Consider the following 22,975-nt stretch of genomic DNA (forward strand, 5'->3'; position numbering starts at 1 on the left):
CCGGAGCCACCTAGCCGTCGCCATGACAATCCAGCACGTGACAGGGAGGAGGGAGCGCTGTGCGCGCCCCGAGGACAGGTGAGCGCGAGTCCGGGACGGGGCCCGATCCCCGGGGGCGGGGTCACATGGTTCGGGGCGGGGCTTCCTTCCGGACACGTGACCAGGGCGACTCAGTTCCGCCGCCGCCGCCGGCGGAGCCGGGGGTGAATTGACCATGGAGCGACGGGACCGGAAGCGGGGCTCGGGGGCCGGAAATGCCGGTGAGCGGGCGAGCTCGTACCGGAAACCGGGCCCGGAAACCCTGGCGGCGGTCGGCTGTGGCCGGGGCGGAGCTGAGTTGAGCTGGCGGCCGGAGCCGCGGCCGGGCCTGGGGCGGGGGGATCAGCTCCGCGCCGGCAGCCCGCGGGGCGTCGCGGGGACCGGGCCGGCCGCGGCCGCGTGTGGACGGGACTCGCAGCGCTGCGGGGTCACTGCGGCTCCCCGCGGCCGGGCGGCGGCGCTGCGCTCCGTGGCCGGGGTCCCGCGGGGCCGCCTTGGACCGCAGCGGGGCCCCCGGCTGAAGCGAAGCCGCCGCCGCAATCGCAGCCCGCTACCTGAGCGGGCCTGGGGCGGGAGCTGGCGCCGTGAGCCCAGGCTGCCGAGCGCCCAGGGCGGCCCGGAGCGAGCGGGGGGTAGCGGCCCCTGGGTCTGGACCCCTGCCCGTGGGCCGGTCCCTCTGCTCACTGCGGCTGCCGGGGTCGCGGACGCGCCGGGCCTGCCGGCCTGCGCTCTCTTAGAGCAGCCCCCGGGTCAGGTGTCTCTCTCCTGCCCTTGCTCTCCTGTGCCCTAACCCAGAAATTTCCAAGCGACCCACAAAGTACCCATGACCAAACAAGAACATCAGAACGGCCAGACTGGGTTAGACCAAGGGTCCATCTAGCCCAGTATCCTGTCCTCCGACAGGTTTCAGAGTAGCAGCCGGTGTCAGTATCCACAAAAAGAACAGGAGGACTGACAGGGGCCAGGGCCAGGTGCCCCAGAGGGAATGGACAGAACAGGGAATCATCCAGTGATCCATCCCCTGTCGCCCATTCCCAGCTTCTGGCAAACAGGCTAGCGACACCCCTGACCCTCCTGACTAATAGCTGTTCATGGACCTATCCTCCATGAATTTAAAAACATTTCTACAGTAACTTACAGGGGAACTGCTGGTAGTCTGTGGGAAGGTGACAGGTCACATGATACTGCGGTAATGGCACTGGCTGAGGAGGTGGGGGGACAAATGCACCCCCATCCCCAAGATTTTTGCACTTACTTAAAGTTCCATAGGTCACAGAGCCAGGGGGGCTTTGGCCTGATCATTTTTAAGCAGTGGTCCCATACTTAATCAGCACAACTGCTATCGGAATGGTCCAGAGGAGTTGTGTGGTCACCACATCACTGATGTTTGACAAAGAGGCAGCTAGGTCACATGATGCTCCAGCCTGGCACACCCACAGTTTGTTTCTGTACAGTAGAGCACAGGAGCGTTCTCTTGAGAAGTTGACTCCTGGTGACACCAGCTCAGGTGTGGTTTGGGTAAGACAGAGAGGAGGCTCTACAGCTGAGGGAGACCTGCTTGTCCTCCTTGCAGCCGGGGGAGGACAAGCAGGGAGCAGAACAGGGTCCCTGCTGGGGAGCGATGGTGACCAAAATTTGTCCCACAAGAAATATCTGCATTGACACTATTGCAGCCACCTTTCTGCCAGTGATATATCCAGACATCCCAAGCTCCATTGTTGCTTGTAAAAATTATAGGAAATGAGGTGGAGGAACCAACCCAGCAGCCTCCACTGGGGTCACTGCTATATAAGAGGCAAAAGGAAAGTGGATCGGCAGAGCCCCCTCCAACCAAGACATCGCCACCTTCCTGAGCGGTTCCCTGGATGGCAAATTCGGACGGGATGGGCATGACATCGCTTCACTGTGGTCCCGCGCTCGCAACGCCACGCGTCGCCTGGGGAAGCGCATCGGCTGCCGCTGGGAATGGTGCGAGGAGTGCCAGGATCTGGGAGTCCTGGTGCCGCAGATCAGGTCCGACGACAACACCATTGTCACCCCGAGCACCAGGGGCATGCTGGAGAGGACCCTGAAGGCAGCCATCCACTCACTGTACATGGAAACCCTGAAGCGTAAACCGGACCAGGGTAAAGCCTTCCAACTGACCAGCAAGTGGGATGCCAGCAACCACTTCCTCGCCTGGGGCGGCTTCACCCGTTTCGCCAACTGGCGGTTCATCCACCGTGCCCGACTCAACTGCGTCCCGGTCAACAGAGCCGTTTGCCACGGGAACCGAGAGAAGCGTTGCGGGAAGTGCGGCTACTCCAGCGAGCCCCTGCCCCACGTCCTGTGCAGCTGCAAGCCCCACTCCAGAGCCTGGCAGCTGCGCCACAACGCCACCCAGAACCACCTGGTGAAAGCCATCGCACTGCGCCTGGGGGAGATCGCCGTGAACTGCGCCATCCCTGGGACTGACAACCAGCTGCGACCTGACGTGATTGTCACCGACAAGGCCCAGAAAAAGATCATCCTTGTCGACATCATGGTCTTCTTTGAGAACAGGACCCTGGCCTTCTGCGAAGCCCAAGCTCGTAAGCTGGAAAAATACACCCCCCTGGCCGACACCCTGAGAGCAAAGGGCTATGAGGTGCAGATGGACTCCCTGATTGTTGGAGCCCTGGGCACTTGGGACCCCTGCAACGAGCGTGTGCTGCGGACCTGTGGGATCGGTCGACGCTACGCACAGCTCATGTGGCACCTCATGGTCTCAGACACCATCCGATGGTCCAGGGACATCTACATCAAACACATCACCGGCCACCGACAGCACCAGGAGGTGTGAGCCGGAACGACATCGTGCATCAACTACAAGAAAGGGACCAAGAGACTTTTCCATTGGACCATATGAACTGGAACCATAAACTCACTGGACATTAAATCTCACCAAATGAGGGTCAATCCATCCTCATCATCGTATCCAGTCATTATATACCTGAACATAGCCATTATATGAACAACATACCCTCATATCTCAATGTCTGTACTTTGACCCATTAACCTTTTACCCCCAATCGGGGATATTGCAGATTATGTATTCCTTACGCCATCCGATCCTAAACCGAATTTTGCAACCCTTGATAATCTGTACGTTATTGCCTGATAAGCAGAAACTTCTATCCTTAAACTCTACCGTTTTCTTTTTATTTTAACATCCTCTTAATAAAATTTTTAAATCTAGAGCTGCTAACCACTGTCATGACTCACCAATGGGAGTGGTTTGAGGAATATTCATGGGAGAAAGGAACCTGACAGCTAGGCAACATGTGCATGGAACAAAGTGAACCAGAGGCATTGTGTAGAGGAGCCTGAAGGAGGTGCAGGGAAAGAAAAGACTTGTTAACAGGGGAGCAAGGGAATAGGCAGGGTATGCAGCACAGGGGCCAGGTGCCAGACTCATGCTTTTGTAGCTTTTGTGCCAGAACAAACTGGGGGATGGGTTTTTCAAAGGGATTAGGTGGGGCTGCACTTACTCTTTAGATGATACAGAGGCCTGGTGCACACCTACGTAGGGGGTGTCAGGCTACAGCCCCTCTTGCAGCTCCTCCAGAAGCGTTAACTGAGGTTCTGGCTACACTTTTCCCCTCACTTGTTTGTTCTCACACTCCCCATCCATGACCCCACAAAGTTGCAAGACTCCCTCGTCAGCCTCCTCCTGGTACTGGCCAAGGTGGCCAGCCACCAGACCAGAAGAAAGCTCGATGGCAGGTGCTCTGTGACTGTGGGACCTGTTTCCGTTCCCTTGTCATATCATGTCTCCGAGCAGAGTTCCTCAGGGTAATGTCTGCTGATTCCTAGGGCATGTCTGCTGATTCCTGGGGCTTGTCTGCACTTGAAATGCTACAGCAGCGCAGCTGTAGTGCTTCAATGTGGACATTACCTATCCCGACAGGAGGGGTTCTCCCATCGACATAGGTAATCTACCTCCCCAGGAGGCGGCAGCGAGGTCAACATTGGAAGAATTCTTCCATTGACCTAGTGCTGTCTACATGGGGATTTAGGTCAGTTTAACAAAGTCACTCTGGAGTGTGGCTTTTTCACACCCCTGAGTGACATAGCTGGGTTGATTTAATTTTCTAGTATAGCCCAGCCATTAAACTCCTTTCAGGAAGAGTGGGCACTGTCTGGGGTTCTTTGCTTGGTGCCCCTGTCTGGAGTCCTGATGTCCAAACTGTCACCCACACTCCCATTCCTATTTTTGCATTTGTTGTTCCCAAATTCAATTGTGGCCTGTGCTTTGTGGTTCCACCCCCACGGTAAAGGGAGCTCGCTTATCCCAGGACTCACAGGGAAATCATGTCTCACCAATCTATTAGAATTCTTTTGAGGGGGTCAACAAGCATGTGGACCAAGGGGATCCAGTGAATATAGTGTACTTAGATTTTTCAGAAAGCCTTTGACAAGGTCCCTCACCAAAGGCTCTTAAGCAAAGTAAGCAGGGAAGGTCCTCTCATGGATCAGTAACTGGTTAAAAGATAGGAAACAAAAGGATAGGTTAGGTCAGTTGTCAAAATGGAGACAGCTAAATGGTATACTCCCCCAAGGATGTGTACTGGGACCAGTGCTGTTCAACGTGTTCATAAATTATCTGGAAAAGGGAGTAAACAGTGAGGTGGCAAAATTGGCAGATGATACAAAACTACTCAAGATAGTTAAGTCCAAAGCAGACTGGGAAGAATTACGAACGGTTCTCACAAAAACGGGTGACTGGGCAACAAAATGTCAGATGAAATTTAGTGTTGATAAGTGCAAAGTAATGCACATTAGAAAACATAATCCCAACTATACATATAAAATGATAGGGTCTAAATTAGCTGTTACCTCTCAAGAAAGAGATCTTGGAGTCACTGTGGATAGTTCTCTGAAAACATCCACGCAGTGTGCAGCGGCAGTCAAAAAAGCGAACAATGTTAGGAACCATTAGGAAAGGGACAGATGATAAAACAGAAAATATCATCATGTCCCTATATAAATCCATGGTATGCCCACACCTTGAATACTGCATGCCCTCATCTCAAAAAGGATATGTTAGAATTGGAGAGGGTACAGAGAAAGGCAACAAAAAATGATTAAAGGTATGGAACAGCTTCTGTATGAGGAGAGATTAAAAAGACTGATACTGTTCATCTGAAAAAAGAGACGACGAAGGGGGAATAGGAGAGAGGTCTATAAAATCATGACTGGTGTGGAGAAAGTGAATAGGGAATGTTATTTACCCCTTCACCTAACACAAGAACTAGATGTCACCTGATGAAATTAATAGGCAGCAAATTTAAACAAAAGGAAGTATTTCTTCACACAACGCACAGTCAACGTTTGGAATTCGTTGCTATGGGATATTGTGAAGGCCACAAGTATAAGTGGGTTCAAAAAAGAATGATGTAAATTCATGGAGGCTAAGTCCATCACTGGCTATTAGCCAAGATGGTCAAGGATACAACCCCATGCTCTGGGTGTCCCTAAACGTCCAACTGGCAGAAGCTGGGACTAGACGAGATGGGATAGACCACTTGCCCTGTTCTGTTCATTCCCTCTGAAGCACCTGGTCAGAAGACAGGATACTGGGCTAGATGGACCATTGGTCTAAGCCAGTATGGCCATTCTTATGTTCTTATGGTGGGGAGCAGGGCTTGGAAGCCCTGGGGGTCCCTTTCAGTTTATGTTCTTTGATATTACAAAGTAGGGATTCAGGACCAAAAATAGCTGCAGGCATGTTTGGTCAAAGCCCAACCAGGGTGTTAGAGATGGGAAATGTGGATGTGAGAAGGGTCTGGAGACAGGGCGCAGTAGGAGATCAGGAGAGGGATCGGGTTGGGCCAACTGGAAACCCGACATGGGGCAGGATACTGAAGAGGGGAGGACCAGTTTCCAGGGCTGGAGCTGAGAGGATCCCTGAGGCAAACCCTGCCCCTAAGCTGTGACTGGACTTGGCTGCCTCCTTGATTGCTGCTGTGTTTCCTTCCTAGGAATGGCTGATGGCTTTCTCATGGAAGTGTGTGTTGACTCAGTGGAGTCTGCTGTGAATGCAGAGAGAGGAGGTAAGGAAGAGGGGAACAGCTGGGACTTGACCTGTCCTCAGTGTAATAAAACCTGGTGGGGTAGAATGCATCAGCCTGTGTGGTGCCAAGGCTTCTCCTGAAAGAGGGATTCTCAGTGCTATCAGCTGAGCACTCAGGGGCCTCAGCTTTATTATACAGACCATCGAGAAAGACACAGTTCCTGCCCCAAGGAGCTCACAGTCTAATATAGCTGTATGGAGCAGACATAGAGCATGACCACAGTAGGGATAGTGTGTCCAGTTCTGGTGCCCACAATGCAAGAAGGATGTTGATAAATTGGAGATGGTTCAGAGAATAGACACAAGAATGATTAAAGGATTGGAAAACCTGCCTGATAGTGACAGACACAAGGAGCTGAATCTGTTTAGCTTAACAAAGAGAAGGTGAAGGGGTGACTTGATCACAGTCTATAGGTATCTACTTGGGAAACAAATATTTAATAATGTGCCCTTCAAGCTAGCAGACAAAGGTATGTCAGTCCAATGGCTGGAAGGTGAAACTAGACAAATCCAGACTGCATTCTCCATCACTGGCCATTTTAAAATCAAGACTGGATGTTTTTTTTAAAGCTCTGCTCTAGTTCAAACAGAAATTATTTCCGGGAACTTCTGCGTGATACAGAAGGTCAGAGTGGCCTTAGAATTTATGAATGTTTAGTACTAGAAATCTGCAGCTAAGGTATGTCAGTCAATGTGTGCATCAGCCCTAACAAGCTAACCAGGGCTGGCCCAACACTTAGATACAAGATCTCCAAGAGACAATGACCCCAGGTCCAAGCACAGTGCTAGGTGGTGGTGTGACATTCTGTACCTTGGGGGAGCGCCCTGTAACCCCCATATTCCTCATGTATATATAATTGTGATCTTGCATATAAAGCAGGCCGTGTGAGGTATCAGGAAAGGTTATTATCTGCTGAAAGTCATGTTCGATCCAGAGATGTGTATCATTAATGCGTATGAAGTTATGAGAATTGTGTTGTACGGTTGTCGGTAAAACATGCTGCAAGTTGAGGAATCAGCCAGATCTTAGCTCAACAGCAAGGAAAGTAACTAATGTCCGGGCGGGGTGTCAACCCATCAACAGCCATTGTCCAGCAAGGGAGCTACAATACAATGACTCACCTGCGTGAGGCCACACCAGGGGAATTGCTCAACCTTGGCTGGAGAGACTCAGCAGTGCCCCCTAGACATGCCTGGACTTGTGTGCACATGGGACTGGGGTATAGAACAGAACAGAGCAGGCCCATGTTCGTCTCTTCTCCTGGCCCCACCTATACTGCAAGCAACAAAGACACTGAGGCCTTGTCTACACTGGCAAGTTACACCGCAGAAAGCTGCTTTACTGCGCAGAAACTCCCGAGGTGTACACACTGCCAAGCCACTTAGTGTGCAGATACTGCATAGTATCAGTGCTGTAAAAAAAACACCCCGATGAGAGGTGTACAGCTTTCTGCGCCATGGGTACAGCGCCGCGGTGCCAGTGTAAGACACCCTAATCGATTACAGCACTGTGATTGGCCTCCGGGAGGTGTCCCACAATGCCTGTTCTCGCCTCTCTAGTCATCGGTTTGAACTCTACTGCCCTGCCCTCAGGTGACCAACCATCATCCCCTCCCCTTAAATTCCTTGGGAATTTTGAAAGTCCCCTCCCTGTTTGCTTGGTGGCGCATGCATTGGTCTCAGCGCATCTTTCCAGATGATCATACCTGCTCCATGCACCAGGTGATTCCCTGCTTGGAGCAATGCCGAGCTGCTGGACCTTACTAGCATTTGGGGAGAGGAGGCTGTCCAGCCCCAGCTACACTCCAGCCGTAGGAATTATGATACCTATGAACAGATTTCACGATGCATGAGATAAGAGGCCATGACCAGGACACGCTGCAGGGTCAAAGTGAAGGAGCTGTGGAACACCTACCACAAGGTGCAGAAGGCAAACCGCCACTCCGGTGCTGCGCCCATGAGCTGCCGGTTCTACAAAGAGCTGGACGCGATACTTGGTGGCGACCCCACCTCCACTGCAAAGGCCGCTGTGGATACTTCGGTGGCTCATGTGCCAGTTGAGAGTGCACCGAGCCAGGAGGAGGAAATCTTGGACAAGGATGTGCAGGGGGACCCAGAGGCAGAGGACGACTTGGAGGTCAGTGATGCATGCAGCCCGGAGCTCTTCTCTACCCCGGAGGAGGCTAGCCAGTCACAGCTGTCAGAGCTTGGCGAAGTGCAAACAGGAGAGGAGGCCCCTGGGAAGTGGCTTTGATTTTGGGAATTGCTGAAGCGAGTTGTTGGGGGCAGGAGGGTTGCAGAACGCAGGCTTGTGTCTGTATGATGCATGTACCACTGCATGCCTAGTCTGAGCGACGGAACAGGGTGTTGATTGACTGCCTCAGAGATCTCCAGGAAACTCTCATGGAGATACTGGGCAATCCGCTGCCGCAGGTTCTTTGGCAGAGCTGCTTTGGTTTTTGCCCCATTAAGGGTAAATTTCCCACGCCGCTCTGCCGTCATTGGAATGGGGGGAACCATTGCTGCACACAGGCGAGCCACATAAGGGCCAGGATGGAAGCCGCAGTCTTGGAGAAGACCCTCCCTTGATTCCCTGCTCACCCCCAGCAGCGAGATCTTCCATAATGAACACAGCCTGTGGAAAATGTGGGGACAGGAATGATTATAATGTTCTTCCTACAGTGCCCAAGAGCCACGTGCCCAGTGTATAGTACGGTCCTGGAACACTGATTTTCCCTGCCCCTGTGGTTACTTACCGTTTTGGGGGTCTTGTGGCTCATGTGTGCTTGCCTGGGGTCAGCCAGTTAGTGACAGGTATGTGAATAGTAGCTGTGTTTTAAATCAGTGGTCTGTGTGTTGCAAACTATACTGCTTCTGTAAAATGTTGCATTTTGGCTTTACAGATATGACCTTGGGAGCCCAGCCCCCTCTTTGTTATCGCCGGCTGAATGGCTGCGAAGAATTAGAAAGCGGCCACGAAGAACTAAAGAGGACTTTCTGCGTGAGGTCATGATGCACTCCGCCACTGAGAAACAAGAACTGAAGGAGTGGTGGGACAGGGAGAAGAAGGACCAAAAGGAGAACATGGCGCACCAGAACGAAGCCACAGAGCAGCTCTTAAACGTTATGGAACGCCAAGCAGACACGCTCCTGGCGCTGCTAGCACTGCAAACCGAGCAGCTCTGCCCTCCCTCCCCTGCAGCCGCTGTCGCAAAACTCTTTCCCATGAACCCCCCAAACACCTCCAACACACTCTTCTCAACCTCCTGGCTCCAGTCTGTACCCACTGCATTCCGCTCCTGCCTCGTCACAGTTCAGCCCTGCAGACTCCCAGTACCCACTGCACTCAACACCTGTCCCTCTGCAGTTTAGCCCTGCTGAAGTACGGTACCGCTGCACTGTACTCCAAAGGGGAAGGTTGGATATGATACCTGGACATACACAAACCTTTAACCGTCCCGGGACCCCACTTCCTCCTGGGACCCTCCCTTCCCCCATCCTCCTCAGTGCTGATGTGTTTTTTGTTTGTCTCTCTCCTCCGGTCGTTGTTTTTTAATAAAATAACTGTTTGGGTTTGAAAGCAATCTTTATTCCATTAATTGAAAGCAAACAGAGCCCTGCAAGGCAACAGGCGATTTTCTTACACTGTAGTGCATCATCTGCACCAATCACAATCCCCTCCTAGCATTACAAGCACTGTACTCCCGAGCATAGCAACAAATTAGTGACTTACAGCTTCAAATTGCTGCCCCAAAGCATCCCTGATCCTTATTGCCCCGTGCTGTGCCCCTCTAATAGCCCTGGTCTCTGGCTGTTCAAATTCAGCCTCCAGGCACTGAGCCTCTGCGATCCAGCCCTGAGTGAAGCTTTCACCCTTCCCTTCACAAATATTATGGAGCGTACAGCATGCGGCTATAAGCATAGGAATTTTGTCATCGGCCAGGTCCAGCCTCCCATATAGGCAGGGCCAGCAGGCCTTTAAACGGCCAAAAGCACACTCAACAGCCATTCTGCACTTGCTCAGCCTGTTGTTGACAGGCTGCTCCTTGCTGCTGTCAAGGTGCCCTGTGTACGGCTTCATGAGCCATGGCAGTAAGGGGTGGGCGGGGTCTCCCAGGAGCACAATGGGCATTTCGACTTCCCCTGTGGTGATCTTCCGGTCTGGGAAGAAAGTCCCTGCTTGCAGTTTCTTGAACAGGCCAGTGTTCCGAAAGATGCATGCATTGTGCACCTTTCCAGACCAGCCTGTGTTAATGTCCGTGAAAAGCCCACGGTGACCCACAGGTGCCTGGAGAACTATTGAGAAATACCCCTTCCAATTAATATACTCTGTGGCTAGATGGTCTGGTGCCAGAATTGGAATATGCATGCCATCTATCACCCCTCAGCAGTTAGGGAAGCCCATTTGTGCAAAGCCATCCACAATGTGATGCACGTTGTCCAGAGTCACGGTCTTTCGGAGCAGGATGCGATTAATGGCCCTGCAAGCTTCCGTCAACACGAGTCCGACGGTCAACTTTCCCACTCCAAACTGGTTAGCGACTGATCGGTAGCCGTCTGGAGTAGTCAGCTTCCACAGTGCAATCGCCACACGCTTCTCCAGCGACATGGCAGCTCTCATTCTCGTGTCCTTGCACTGCAGGGCTGGGGCGAGCTCATCACGCAGTCCCATGAATGTGGCTTTCCTCATGCGAACGTTCTGCAGCCACTGCTTGTCATCGCAGACGTGCATGACGATGTGATCCCACCACTCAGTGCTTATTTCCTGAGCCCAAAAGTGGCGTTCCACTGTGGTCAGCGCTTCTGTGAATGCCACAAGCAATCTCGTGTTGTAGCTACTACACGTGGCGAGATCATTGTCGCACTCCTCTTGCCTTTGTAGCCCACTGCCACTTGTGACATGTTAGAGCAAGCAGTATATTGGTCAACAGTGCGGGATCCATTCCTGCAGACCGAAGAGGCAGAGCGTGCAGTATACAAACCGTTGAAAGATGGCGCCAAATGTGGACAGAAGCACAGGGATTGCTGGGATGCGTAGCAATGCATCACAGGGCATTGGGATGGGACAGGACCCAGGATGCCCTGTGACCCCCTCCGCCTTCCCACAACTCTTAGCAGCAGAGGAGGAAGAGGTGCTCAGTGCGATAGCTGCTCAGAGTGCACTTCTCCAAATACCGCTGCAAGTCCCACAAGGGTGAACATGCTATTGCGCTGGCAGCTGACAGTGTGAACACACAACAGCGGTTTCCCTTCAGCGCTCTCTGAGCGGCGCTGTAACTGTCGGTGCTGTCACTCTGCCAGTGTAGACACACCCTGAGAAGAAGACTGAAGACTCCAACAGAGGAGACTGGCCCAGATTTACAGGACAAATCTGTATATTAAGGACTGCAGTATCCAATGGGGTGAGGAAAACTACTTAGTCTAGTTGTTGCCCAGTCTAATAGAGTTGAGACTGTAGACTGCGTGCTTATATTTTATTTCTTTTGGTAACTAACTCTGACTTTTTGCCTAACACTTATAGTTACTTAAAATCTATCTTTTGTAGTCAATAAATTTAACTATTTATCTTTACCAGTGAGTTTGCCTGAAGTGTGTGGCAAATCTGCTCAGATTTGCAAAGGCTGGTGTATATCCACTTTCCATTGATGAAGTGGTGAACCAACTAAGAAATTTGCTCTGCTCAAGTGAGCAGTGCAAGGTGGTATAGTCCTGAGGCTGGGAGCTGGGGGGATTCGGCCAGTGCCGTTCTCTCTGTGATTCAGGAGTGGCTCTGGGAGCTTTCATGCGATCTAGCTGGGTGTGGGGCTCCACATGCTGTTGTGCTGAGTGATAACAGCACCTGGAGGGGTTGCTGCTGGTCACTAGCAAGGCATTGTGAGAGACAGCCCAGTCTGGAGAGAGTCAGGGGGGCACAGTGATCCCACACTCCCAGGCTGCGCCCCAGGGATCCCATCACGGGTGGTGTGAAGCAGAGAGTGGGGCAGGTGACTCTCCCCTTTGGCACAGTGCTCTGGTGTCCGGGCTGATCATCCTGATGGGAAGGCAGGGGCCTGGCACTACAGGCGGTAGGTCCCAATTTTCTGTCTCCCAGTGGCCCTATTCCATAGCCCTAGATCCCTTCCTTGGTCCATGTCCAGGCCTTCTCTGGAGTCCAGAGGGATGGTTTGTGCCCCTTACTTAGCGACTGTTACTCGGTCTCTTGTCCAGGTGCTGGCCGGATTGAGCTGTGTGCTGGCCTGATGGAAGGAGGAACCACGCCCAGTATGGGTGAGTGCCCCAGGGCATCTTGCTCATACAGGGACATCAGGACTACTGCCCTGCAAGTGCACCAATGGAATACGTACTGGGGAAGCATTCAGTGGGACCAGGGCCAGTCCTGCAGGGCCATGGGTGCATGAGGAAGAGCCAATTCAAGCATTCTCTGAAGCCTCCTGTCCAGTTGGCCCAAACTTTGCCAGTGTCCATGGAGTTCAGTGGCTTCTCTACCCTCCAGGGCCTCAGTGCAGGGAGCAGGCCCCACGTGTCCTGGATTTGGCAGGGAACCTCCCAGCTCTTCAGCTGGCCCAGCCATGGAAGTTGCATCCCAATCTCCCAATCCCTTCAGCACCTCACTTCCATCCACCTAGCTCTTCACTCCTGCTCTCCTTCATTCTCCTCTGTCCCCAGGGATTCCTGCCTAACGCCCATGCTCCAGGATAATGGAGGGTCAAAGGTCCCTTCCCATCCCTGAACCCCAGGTGAGGCTCTCCCTGCTGGACAGAAGTGAGGGCTGGGAGGCCTCTGTAGTGGGAAGGGTGGGTGTCTGCCCTGCTTGTCCCCATGCTGAGCTGTCTCTGTCTGTCCCGGCAGGACTCCTGCAGGTGGTGAAGCAGTGTGTGCGGGTCCCAGTGTTTGTGATGATCCGCCCTCGTGGGGGAGATTTCCTCTACTCCGACCGGGAGTTGGAAGTGATGAAGGCTGATATCCACCTAGCCAAGCTGCATGGAGCCGATGGACTGGTGTTTGGGGCCCTGACTGAGGACGGGCGCATCGACACAGAGCTCTGCACAGCCCTGCTGGGTAAGGAGGCCCCCAGTTATGGGGTTCAGCTCTGACTGATGCAGACAGCTTGGTGCTATCTGACCTGGTGATGCTGGAAGATGTCGTGTAGGTTGCTCTGGCTAATGATAGCTGGCTGGGGTCTGGCCCCTTCACTCCAGCCTCTCCTGGTTTCATGCTGCCATCTACCCCACACCATTGTGGGTGAGCGCTTTGCAGACAGACAGCGCGGCTGCCCCCAGGAGTTCCCAGCTTGAAATGCAGTCTTGGGCGAGATGATGTGGTAAGGGAGGGAGAGGCTCAGGGCCGGCTCTAGGTTTTTTGCCGCCCCAAGCTCCGAGAGCACAACTGCCCAAGCCAAAAAAAAAAAAGGATGGCTGGAACGCCGCTCCTGGAATTGTGCTGCTTTGTGCTTGCTTTGCTGGTGCCTAGAGCCCGTCCTGGAGAGGCTCATGCAGGGTACATGCAGGAATGGCCAGTGTATTTTATGGCTAGCAAACTCCCCCCATACCTTCCTTTCCTACTTGTGGGTGAGAGCAGAGCTGGCTCAGAAACCTTGGTAAAGATACCCAGGAAGTGCTTGTCTTGGCCTTCTGCATACCAGCTGTTCCAGACCTTGCTCTGAATTTTTCTGTCTTCCAAAATAGCTGAGAAAAACAGGCCAAAAGGGGAGAAATGAAAAAATGCAGAAAGTGGGTGGAGCTGGCGTTGCCTGGAGCAGCTGGGCTGTGGGAGACCCGAACCCTTCTGAGCCAAGGGAGGAAAGGATCCTCCAGCACCTCATCTGTGAGCTGTAGCCAAGACACAGGGAGGCCAAGCTAGCACCTGACTGAGATCTGTGATCCTAGAAATCGTCCCTGCAGAGGAAGCTGTCTCTTAAAGGAGCTAGAATCCCTCTGTGTGAATTAGACGATAAGGGTGATATAGGCAGCGTCATCACTGTCCCTGTCTAACAGCCAGGGTAAAGATCAGCTCTTGAAAGCAGCTGCTGATGTTACTCATAAGCAGAACAAAGTTTTGTTGCTCCCATGGTGGGACTGGAGACCCACTAACTGGGGGCAAAAAATTTGTCATCCAGAGAGCGTCTGGACAGTCAGGGGAGAAGCACCCACCGCGTTCCCAGCAATCACTGGGTCATTCATAGTGGTAGCAGAAGTGTGTATCTGAGGGAATATGGACTCAGCTATGCCCTCCTGAGACAGTGGTTCCTTTCAGTGTTCCAGACAAAGGAACTGTGATGTGTCTGGGTACTCCCTTCAGACACTTGGAAACACTCCTGCCAGTGTCAGGTTTGTTCCCCTGGTTTCCCAGGCCCTCAACCCCACCGGGTTGATCCTTTCTCCTTAATGCACACCACAAGTGGGGCTAGGTGGTAGAGGGACTCTAGGCACAAACCCAGTTTATCACTGTTCTCAGGGCCATTGACTGAGGCTCTGTCTGCTACACAAAAGCTGACAATCCGGTCGGCCTTTCAGCCATTGCGATGCAGAGTATCCTGTGCTACTCTCCAATTCAGGCTTTCGGTGATGCATAGCCCCGTCTTCCATGAATCTAAAGCACAGTATGCAGTAGAGAGTGGAATTTAGGATTGCAGGGCTCATCGCATGGATGGGCCACTGTCCCAGCCATTCCCACTGCTGCAGGGCAGTCCATACACAAGGAGTTTCACAGAAAACACATGGAGACTTTAAAAGGCCCATAAATATACAAACCCGTGCCGGAGCCTAGGTAGCCTGGGCCTCTCCAAAGGCTGGTGGAGGTAACAGCCATCTCACCTCTCCAGCGTGGCTATGCTCCTTGCTGGGCTCTCCAAAGATGGTCCAGGAGCTTGTCTTTGGGCCACTCTTTCAGCAGTTAGGAAGGGAAAGTGTCATAACCATACAGCTAAGGGTAGCCTAGAATTCCTCCTTACCTGTAAGGGGTTAAGAAGCTCAAATAACCTGGTTGGCACCTGACCAAAAGGACCAATGGGGAAAGAAGATACTTTCACATGGCGGGGGAGGCTTTGTTGGTGTGTTCTTTGGGGAAAGCAGAGAAGCATCAGGTCAAAAAAACTCCTTCCTCTATAAACCATTCTGAACAAATCTCTGATATTACAAAAAGAGTAAGTAAATAAGGCAAGGCGCATTAGATTACCTTTTGTTTTCAGCTTGTGAATTTTCCCTGTGTTAGAGGGAGGTTTATCCCTGGTTTTTGTAACTTTTAAGTTTTGCCTAGAGGGAAATCCTCTGTGTTTTGAATCTGATTACACTGTAAAATTACCTTCCATCCTGATTTTACAGAGGTGCTTCTTTTACTTTTTTTTCTTTATAATAAAGTTCTGTTTTTTAAGAATCTGGTGGGGTTTTGAGTGTCCTACAAACCCACAGGTCTGGTTTGTGCTCACCTTGTTTATTTTTCAAGCCTCCCCAGGCAAGGGGGTGTAGGCTTGGGGGGATATTTTGTGGGAATAGGAACTCCAAGTGGTCCTTTTCCCTGGTTCTTTGTTAAATCACTTGGTGGTGGCACCATACCTCAGTCCAAGGACAAATAGAGATTTGTGCCTTGGGGAAGTTTTTAACCTAAGTTGGTAGAAATAAGCTTAGGGGGTCTTTCATGCCGGTCCCCACATCTGTACCCTAGAGTTCAGAGTGGGGAGGGAACCTTGACGGAAAGGGACCCCACTCTGATGCAGGATCCTCTCCTCACACAGCGAGGCCTGCGCTAACCATGTGAACTCTTCTCTTTGCAGCTGTTTGTCGTCCCCTGCCAGTCACCTTCCACCGTGGTGAGTTGTTCTCTGTGCTGTCCTGCTGTGAAGGAGCTGGCCCAGGCTCTATGCCTGTGCCCCTGCCCGGGGCTCTGAGGGCCCAGGCTCTATGGCTGTGCTGCTGTCCGGGGGTGGGGGCCTTTCGGGTCCAGCAGGCTTTGTGGCCGTGCCGCTGCCGAGGGGTGGGGGCTGTGCGGGCTCAGGCTCTATGGCCGTGCTGCTGCCCTGAGTGGGGGCTGTGTATGCCAAGCCTCTGTGCAGGGGTTGGCAGCTGTGAGGGAAGCCTTTGGTTCTAGGCCCCGGATATATCCACCCGCCCTTGGCTGGTGAGCTGGCTGATGGGTGGGACTTTAGCAAAGCTCTTGACACGGTCTCCCACAGTATTCTTGCCAGTAAGTTAAAGAAGTATGGGCTGGATGAATGGACTCTAAGGTGGATAGAAAGCTGGCTAGATTGTCGGGCTCATCGGGTAGTGATCAATGGCTCCATGTCTAGTTGGCAGCCGGTATCAAGTGGAGTGCCCCAAGGGTCGGTCCTGGGACCGGTTTTCTTCAATACCTTCATTAATGATCTGGAGGATGGCGTGGATTGCACCCTCAGCAAGTTTGCAGATGACACTAAACTGGGAGGAGAGGTAGATACCCTGAAGGGTAGGGATAGGATACAGAGGGCCCTAGACAAATTAGAGGATTGGGCCAAAAGAAATCTGATGAGGTTCAACAAGGACAAGTGCAGAGTCCTGCACTTAGGACGGAAGAATCCCATGCACCGCTACAGACTAGGGACCGAATGGCTCGGCAGCAGTTCTGCAGAAAAGGACCTAGGGGTTACAGTGGACGAGAAGCTGGATATGAGTCAACAGTGTGCCCTTGTTGCCAAGAAGGCCAATGGCATTTTGGGATGTATAAGTAGGGGCATTGCCAGCAGATCGAGGGATGTGATCGTTCCCCTCTATTGGACATTGGTGAGGCCTCATCTGGAGTACTGTGTCCAGTTTTGGGCCCCACACTACAAGAAGGTTTCAGAGTAACAGCCGTGTTAGTCTGTATTCGCAAAAAGAAAAGGAGGACTTGTGGCACCTTAGAGACTAACCAATTTATTTGAGCATAAGCTTTCGTGAGCTACAGCTCACTTCATCGGATGCATACTGTGGAAACTGCAGAAGACATTATATACACAGAGACCATGAAACAATACCTCCTCCCACCCCACTTTCCTGCTGGTAATAGCTTATCATCAAGTGATCATCAAGTTGGGCCATTTCCAGCACAAATCCAGGTTTTCTCACCCTCCGCCCCCCCACACACAAACTCACTCTCCTGCTGGTAATAGCCCTACACTACAATAATAATAATAATAATAGCACTACAAGAAGGATGTGGAAAAATTGGAAAGAGTCCAGCGAAGGGCAACAAAAATGATTAGGGGACTGGAACACATGACTTATGAGGAGAGGCTGAGGGAACTGGGGATGTTTAGTCTACGGAAGAGAAGAATGAGGGGGGATTTGATGGCTGCTTTCAACTAGCTGAAAGGGGGTTCCAAAGAGGATGGATCTAGACTGTTCTCAGTGGTAGCAGTAATGGTCTCCAGTTGCAGTGGGGGAGGTTTAGGTTGGATATTAGGAAAAACTTTTTCACTAGGGGAATGGTGAAACACTGGAATGTGTTACCTAGGGAGGTGGTAGAATCTCCTTCCTTAGAAGTTTTTAAGGTCAGGCTTGACAAAGCCCTGGCTGGGATGATTTAATTGGGGATTGGTCCTGCTTTGAGCAGGGGGTTGGACTAGATGACCTCCTGAGGTCCCTTCGAACCCTGATATTCTAGGATTCTATGACTGAGTGCTGCAGCTTGCGCCAGCATGGCATCTCTGAGCTGCTTTGTTTGGTCTTGCAGCCTTCGACATGGTCCATGATCCTCTTGTGGCCCTGGAGACCCTGGTGTCCCTGGGATTCGAGCGGGTGCTGACCAGCGGCTGTGACAGCTCAGCACTGGAGGGGTTACCCTTAATAAAGAGACTCACAGAACAGGTGAGCGCCCCCTCCCACACTTCTGTCTCTGCTGTTGCTCTCAGTTACCCTGACCACTCACTGCTCTGTGGGGCTGCCCCTAGGGAAGTCTTTGGCTGGGAGCACCTTCCCCATCTGCTCCTACTTCTGCACGGGCTCCAGGGTCACATCAGGGCTTTGTGGGTTTGAGCTGTGAGGCCCCACTTGGCAGAGACCTGCGTCTGCCAACAGGGAGGCCACTTGCTCACAGGCTACAGATGGGGTGACCTCATGGAGGGGAGGGGCCTCGTCTCTAACTTGCTCTCCCTGTTGGTGTGACAGCACCTGTGTCTGTTGTCCTTCACACCATATATGTATTGCAGTAGCACATGGAGGCCCCCCGGGACATCAGGGCCTGGGCCCTGTTGTGCTAAACAACACACACACACACAAGCTCACGATCCTGTTTAAGATGAAATGCAACAAATGGGAGAAAGAAAGGTGCAGGACGAGAAGAGTGAAATGAGGGGGGATGGTGACAGGATCACAGACGCTCTGAGATGTGGCTTTAATGAGTCCGGCTCATCTGCATGTTTTTCTGTCTGAGACGTACATAAAATCGCGAAGTGCCTCGCCGGAGAGCGTGAGCCGGCCCGGCAGTGGGACTGTCAGATGGAAGGCGCTAGAGGCCGGCGCAGTGTGATGGTTTATGAATGTTACCATTGGGTGCTGGCTGGGGTGCTCTGGGGTTGATTGTGTGGGTTGAGGAGAGAGCTCTCTGGGCTAGGAGTGGCAGAAGGCAGGGGACAGCTGGGGCTGACAAGGGGGACTGATGAGCAGAGTGTAGCTGGGGTGTTGAATGACTTAACTGCTCATTTTCTGGCTGGTGTGTTTAGGTAGATCTGCAGTCTGGCAGACTAAACTCCAACAGCACAAAGGGCTAAGTCTGAGAACATAGTACAGCATGCATGCACATGCACACAGACACAATACTCACACTTTATATGCATATGTGCATGTACACACATGCATGCCCATGCAGACACACACATGTGCATGTACACGGCTATGCACACACACATGTATTATTGGTTGGCTTGTAAGTTACTGGAGTTTAGGGGGCTCTTGAAAGAAGTGGCTGCAGTGTCCCAGAGTCTCTGAGGTTCCTGGGCTGGAGCATGTTAAGTAGGCAGAGTCCTTGAGCCATCCTCTAAGTGTCTCAGGGGGCTGAGTTTCACAAGAGCTGGAGGAGTTTCCAGCATGAGTCGCACTGGAGGCACCAGGCTGAAGAATGAAAGTCCGGCAAAATCACAAGGAGAGTGGCTTCCTCTAATGCAGGGGGAGGCAACCTATGGCACGCATGTCAAAGGCAGCACGCGAGCTGATTTTCAGTGGCACCCACGCTGCCTGGATCCTGGCCACTGGTCCAGGGGGCTCTGCATTTTAATTTAATTTTAAATGAAGCTTCTTAAACATTTTTAAAACCTTATTTACTTTACATACAACAATAGTTTAGTTATATATTACAGACTTATAGAAAGAGACCTTCTAAAAACGTTAAAATCATAGAATATCAGGGTTGGAAGGGACCTCAGGAGGTCATCTAGTCCAACCCCCTGCTCAAAGCAGGACCAATCCCTAATTTTTGCCCTGATCCCTAAATGGCCCCCTCAGGGATTGAACTCACAACCCTGGGTTTAGCAGGCCAGTGCTCAAACCACTGAGCTATCCCTCCCCCCCAGTGCATGTGAAAATGTATTACTGGCATGCGAAACCTTAAATTAGAGTGAATAAATGAAGACTCGGCACACCGCTTCTGAAAGTTTCCGACCCCTGGTTTAATGTGTCTTGGGGACGATGCTGTGAGCTGCATAACTGGGCATGTCCTGAGGTGTGTGAGTGTGAATTCTTCATGCTACTCCAAGATCCTCCACATGATAAGCTGCATGTAGGTGGGGCGCATGCAAGTACCGTGTCTCTCCTGTGTGTCAAGCTGGAGTGGGCAAGAGCATTAACACCTGTCACTCTGCTCCTTTTCAGGCAAAGGGCAGGATTGTGGTGGTGCCAGGTAATGACTCTGTTGCAACTTTGTGTATGTACTGGGGGCTGAATCTGTCCCTGGCTCCGGGGTCCCAGTCTCATGCACGTGCCCAGGTGCATAAGATCCATGTTTCAGCTTTGAGCCATTCTGCTGCCTCACCGGGGAGGGGCTCTCCCTCCCTCCGGGGAACGTAAAGGCCGCCAGTCCCCCTGCCTGCTGTGGGCAGTGAGGTCTGGGGATACTCTCTGGATCAGCCAGGGGTCCCATGCAGCTCCTCATCCAGCCTCCTGTGCCTCTGTGGGGCTGTTTCCCTTTGCTCTCCAGGCTGGATCTGGTCTTAGGGGCTAGTCACTGGGTGATGCTCAGGATCGTCCTGCTCGAATGTGATGTATGAATGTATTCTTTCCACTAGGGGGTGGTATAACAGAGAGGAACCTGCAGAGGATTCTTGAGGGCTCTGGTGCACCTGAGTTTCACTGCTCTGCTCGCTCAGCCCGGGACTCAGGAATGAAGTTCAGGTAAGAGGTTGTCTCTGCACTAAGCCAGTGAGGAGTTACAGTCTGGCTTGTTCCTCCCACAGATTTGCTGCTCTGAAGGTGAGTCTGCGAATTGCAGAGAAAACTCCCTGATCCTGCTGATGCCCCAGGGTGTGAGAATTGTGCTTCGGGGGGGCTAGATGTGTGAATCCTGGCACTGGTATTCTGGGACACATAAATTTAGCTGGGCTCAGCGTTTGGGGGCGCGAGTCCTGTGCATGATGAGGTCCCCTTGGATGCGTTAACCTCCTGTGTTCAGCTGTTGGGAGCATGATTCCTGGCATTAGCGCACTGAGGTATGTGAATGGCACTTGGGAGCATGAGCCCTAACACTGGTGCCATGGTGTGCTGTGGGGTGCATCTTTGTGAGACATGGTTCTAGGAGGTCTGTACTACATTCTTGTAATGCTGGTGCCTCTTGCCTAGAGCTAGGACCCTTTCCTCTGCTTGGGATATCGTTTCTCCTGCTGTTACTGTCTAGCATCTCTGTTAACTCGGCGGTGGCACCGGAAGATCCTCTGCCAGCTGCTGAGAAAAGAGGAGACAATGCTGTAGCTTGGCAGTTACCTTGATGTCTCCTGGCTAGGGCCTGTGCCCAGCTGTTCTACATTCCAGACAGTAATCAGTCCCCTGTTGGTTTTCCTGACAGAAACAGCAGTGTTGCCATGGGATCCTCTCTCTCTGTCTCCGAATATTCCCTAAAGGTAGCAGATGTGGCTCAAGTGAGGACCCTGAACGCTATTGCAAAGAACATCCTGTAGAGGGCAAGTGCCGGGGACAGGAGCGCGCAGACCCTGGGATCCTCTCTGCCCGTCTGGACAGATGGGCTCGGGCTTCAGTCTCACAAGGGCTGTCAATGAAGTGGATACTATGACGGAACCTGCAGTCTCTTCATTGGCTTCACCTGGACACGCTCCCTGGACTGGAGGCTTAAACTGGCTTTTTAGAAAAAAACAACAACCACCAAGGACCCATTCCGGGCTGTTGTTGTGGCACAAACCATTCAGCAGCAATTGGGAGGGGGGACCGTAGCTAAGGGTAACTGAATTGTGCGTTACCAGCAGCGATTGTCAAATAAACACCCTGCAGCCACTCCCGTGTCACTGTGGCTCATCCTTACGGAAAGGGCTTGATGGTCTGTGTCCTGCTGGCCAATGTGAGTGGTATCTGCTATGGTGAGTCGTGACGTGCTTGCAAAGGAGTCATGTTCCAGGGAATCTGCGCAAGATGCAGTCAGCACGAGGACATGATTTCATTGAGAGTTAAGGTCATTTGAATTCCGGACTCTCGCTTTCAGGCTGGTTCAGCAATCCATGGCTAAGGTTGGCAGAGGCGTTCAGGAGACACTGAGCTGAGAGCTAGAGCTGGAACTCAAACAACACGCAGGTTCTGCTGACGAAGCCTGTCAGCCTCATAAACAGAAAGCTCAGGCCTCGTCCCCTTTTCTGAAAGAAAACCACAGGGAAATCAATTGAAAAAACCCTGGAGTTAGTACAAAGAACAAATCGGAGCCTTTTATTTTATTTAAAGTGAATTTAGTAATGTGGCATTACACCATCGTGGGTTCGGCTCTGGTGGCTACAGTTTCAAGCTTAACAGAGTGAAAGTCAGCTCTGCTACTTGCTTCAGATTTAGAGTCCCTGGGAACACATAAAGACCACGGGTAGTGACCACACACACATTTACCAGTACAAGTCTCTCACAAAGTTTTATTGAAGTTACCAGCAAAGTTATGGTTACCCAAGCATATAGAAATTCTCTACAGACCTATGCTCAAGTTACCAATGTAGTTATAGTCACATCCTCCTAGATAGTGTTAGGGTCTGATGGGTCTCTCATGGACTGATCCTCAGTAGAGGGATGGTTCCTGCTGGGTTTCCCATAGAGAGCTCGATTGTCTCACTCTGGGCACCCTCTTTTATAATGTGATTCTGACTATACCTCATTAGCATTTACACGCATTGTGCACCCTGCGATTCGCGCATGTGTTAGAAAAATGTGACTACCGGGGATCTTGTAAGCAAAAAATTACTGTTAATTTTTTGCAGTATCACCCATTGGTACCGCTTTTCCCATAATCTTGTGGCATAGGGTCATTCTTTGGTCACTTACTTATGTCAAGCATTTCTTAAGCCTATGGCCTTGTATGGGTAAGCTGACATCTGACAGGTCTCAGCCTGTAGGCCTTGCATTTCAGCCCTACTTACTTAGATACCTAATACATAATTATCCCTTCTAACTACTGATCAATCTTATACTTCTATAATCCTACAATTTAGCTCTCTTTAGCACAGTGGTCTCCAAAGCTTTTGGATCACGCACCCCTACGGTGCCGCCGAAGAAAGGAGAGGGGAAGACTCACCGCAGGCGTGCTGCCGAAGAAAGAAGATGGGAAGACGTGCCACCGAAGAAAGAAGGAGGGAAGACCTGTCGCAGTCGTGCCACCGGAGGGGAAGACCTGCTGCAGGCGTGCAGAGCTGCCGCCGAAGAA

At 51.9% G+C, this 22,975-nt stretch overlaps 1 protein-coding gene across 3 annotated transcripts; it reads left to right on the top strand.

The window, feature by feature from the left end:
- Positions 1-8: 8 nt before the first annotated feature.
- CUTC (cutC copper transporter) lies at positions 9-22,006 on the top strand. 3 transcript variants are annotated; one of them, XM_074959566.1, is made up of 9 exons: positions 127-260; positions 6,042-6,113; positions 12,341-12,400; positions 12,983-13,192; positions 15,903-15,938; positions 17,816-17,949; positions 19,948-19,975; positions 20,361-20,466; positions 21,134-22,006. In XM_074959566.1, exons 1-9 carry the CDS (start codon positions 215-217, stop codon positions 21,243-21,245), a joined length of 804 nt encoding a protein of 267 aa, XP_074815667.1. In that variant the 5' UTR covers positions 127-214; the 3' UTR covers positions 21,246-22,006. The 3 variants fall into 3 exon arrangements, with proteins under 3 accessions (XP_074815669.1, XP_074815668.1, XP_074815667.1); XM_074959568.1 differs by lacking the exons at positions 127-260; positions 6,042-6,113; positions 12,341-12,400; ... (4 more) ...; positions 20,361-20,466; positions 21,134-22,006 and adding exons at positions 9-78; positions 1,777-3,377; XM_074959567.1 differs by lacking the exons at positions 6,042-6,113; positions 12,341-12,400; positions 12,983-13,192; ... (3 more) ...; positions 20,361-20,466; positions 21,134-22,006 and adding an exon at positions 1,777-3,377 and having other exon boundaries at positions 121-260.
- Positions 22,007-22,975: the final 969 nt, after the last annotated feature.

The sequence above is a fragment of the Natator depressus genome, chromosome 7 (genome assembly GCF_965152275.1).
Source record: "Natator depressus isolate rNatDep1 chromosome 7, rNatDep2.hap1, whole genome shotgun sequence".
In the NCBI taxonomy this organism is placed as follows: domain Eukaryota; kingdom Metazoa; phylum Chordata; order Testudines; family Cheloniidae; genus Natator; species Natator depressus.

Bases quoted from the DNA above. Each gene is read 5' to 3' on its own strand.
- CUTC (XM_074959566.1), top strand. From the start codon at position 215: ATGGAGCGACGGGACCGGAAGCGGGGCTCGGGGGCCGGAAATGCCG. The intron at 261-6,041 runs GTGAGCGGGCGA...TTTCCTTCCTAG, and splicing joins CTCGGGGGCCGGAAATGCCG to GAATGGCTGATGGCTTTCTC. The intron at 20,467-21,133 runs GTAAGAGGTTGT...TTTTCCTGACAG, and splicing joins GACTCAGGAATGAAGTTCAG to AAACAGCAGTGTTGCCATGG.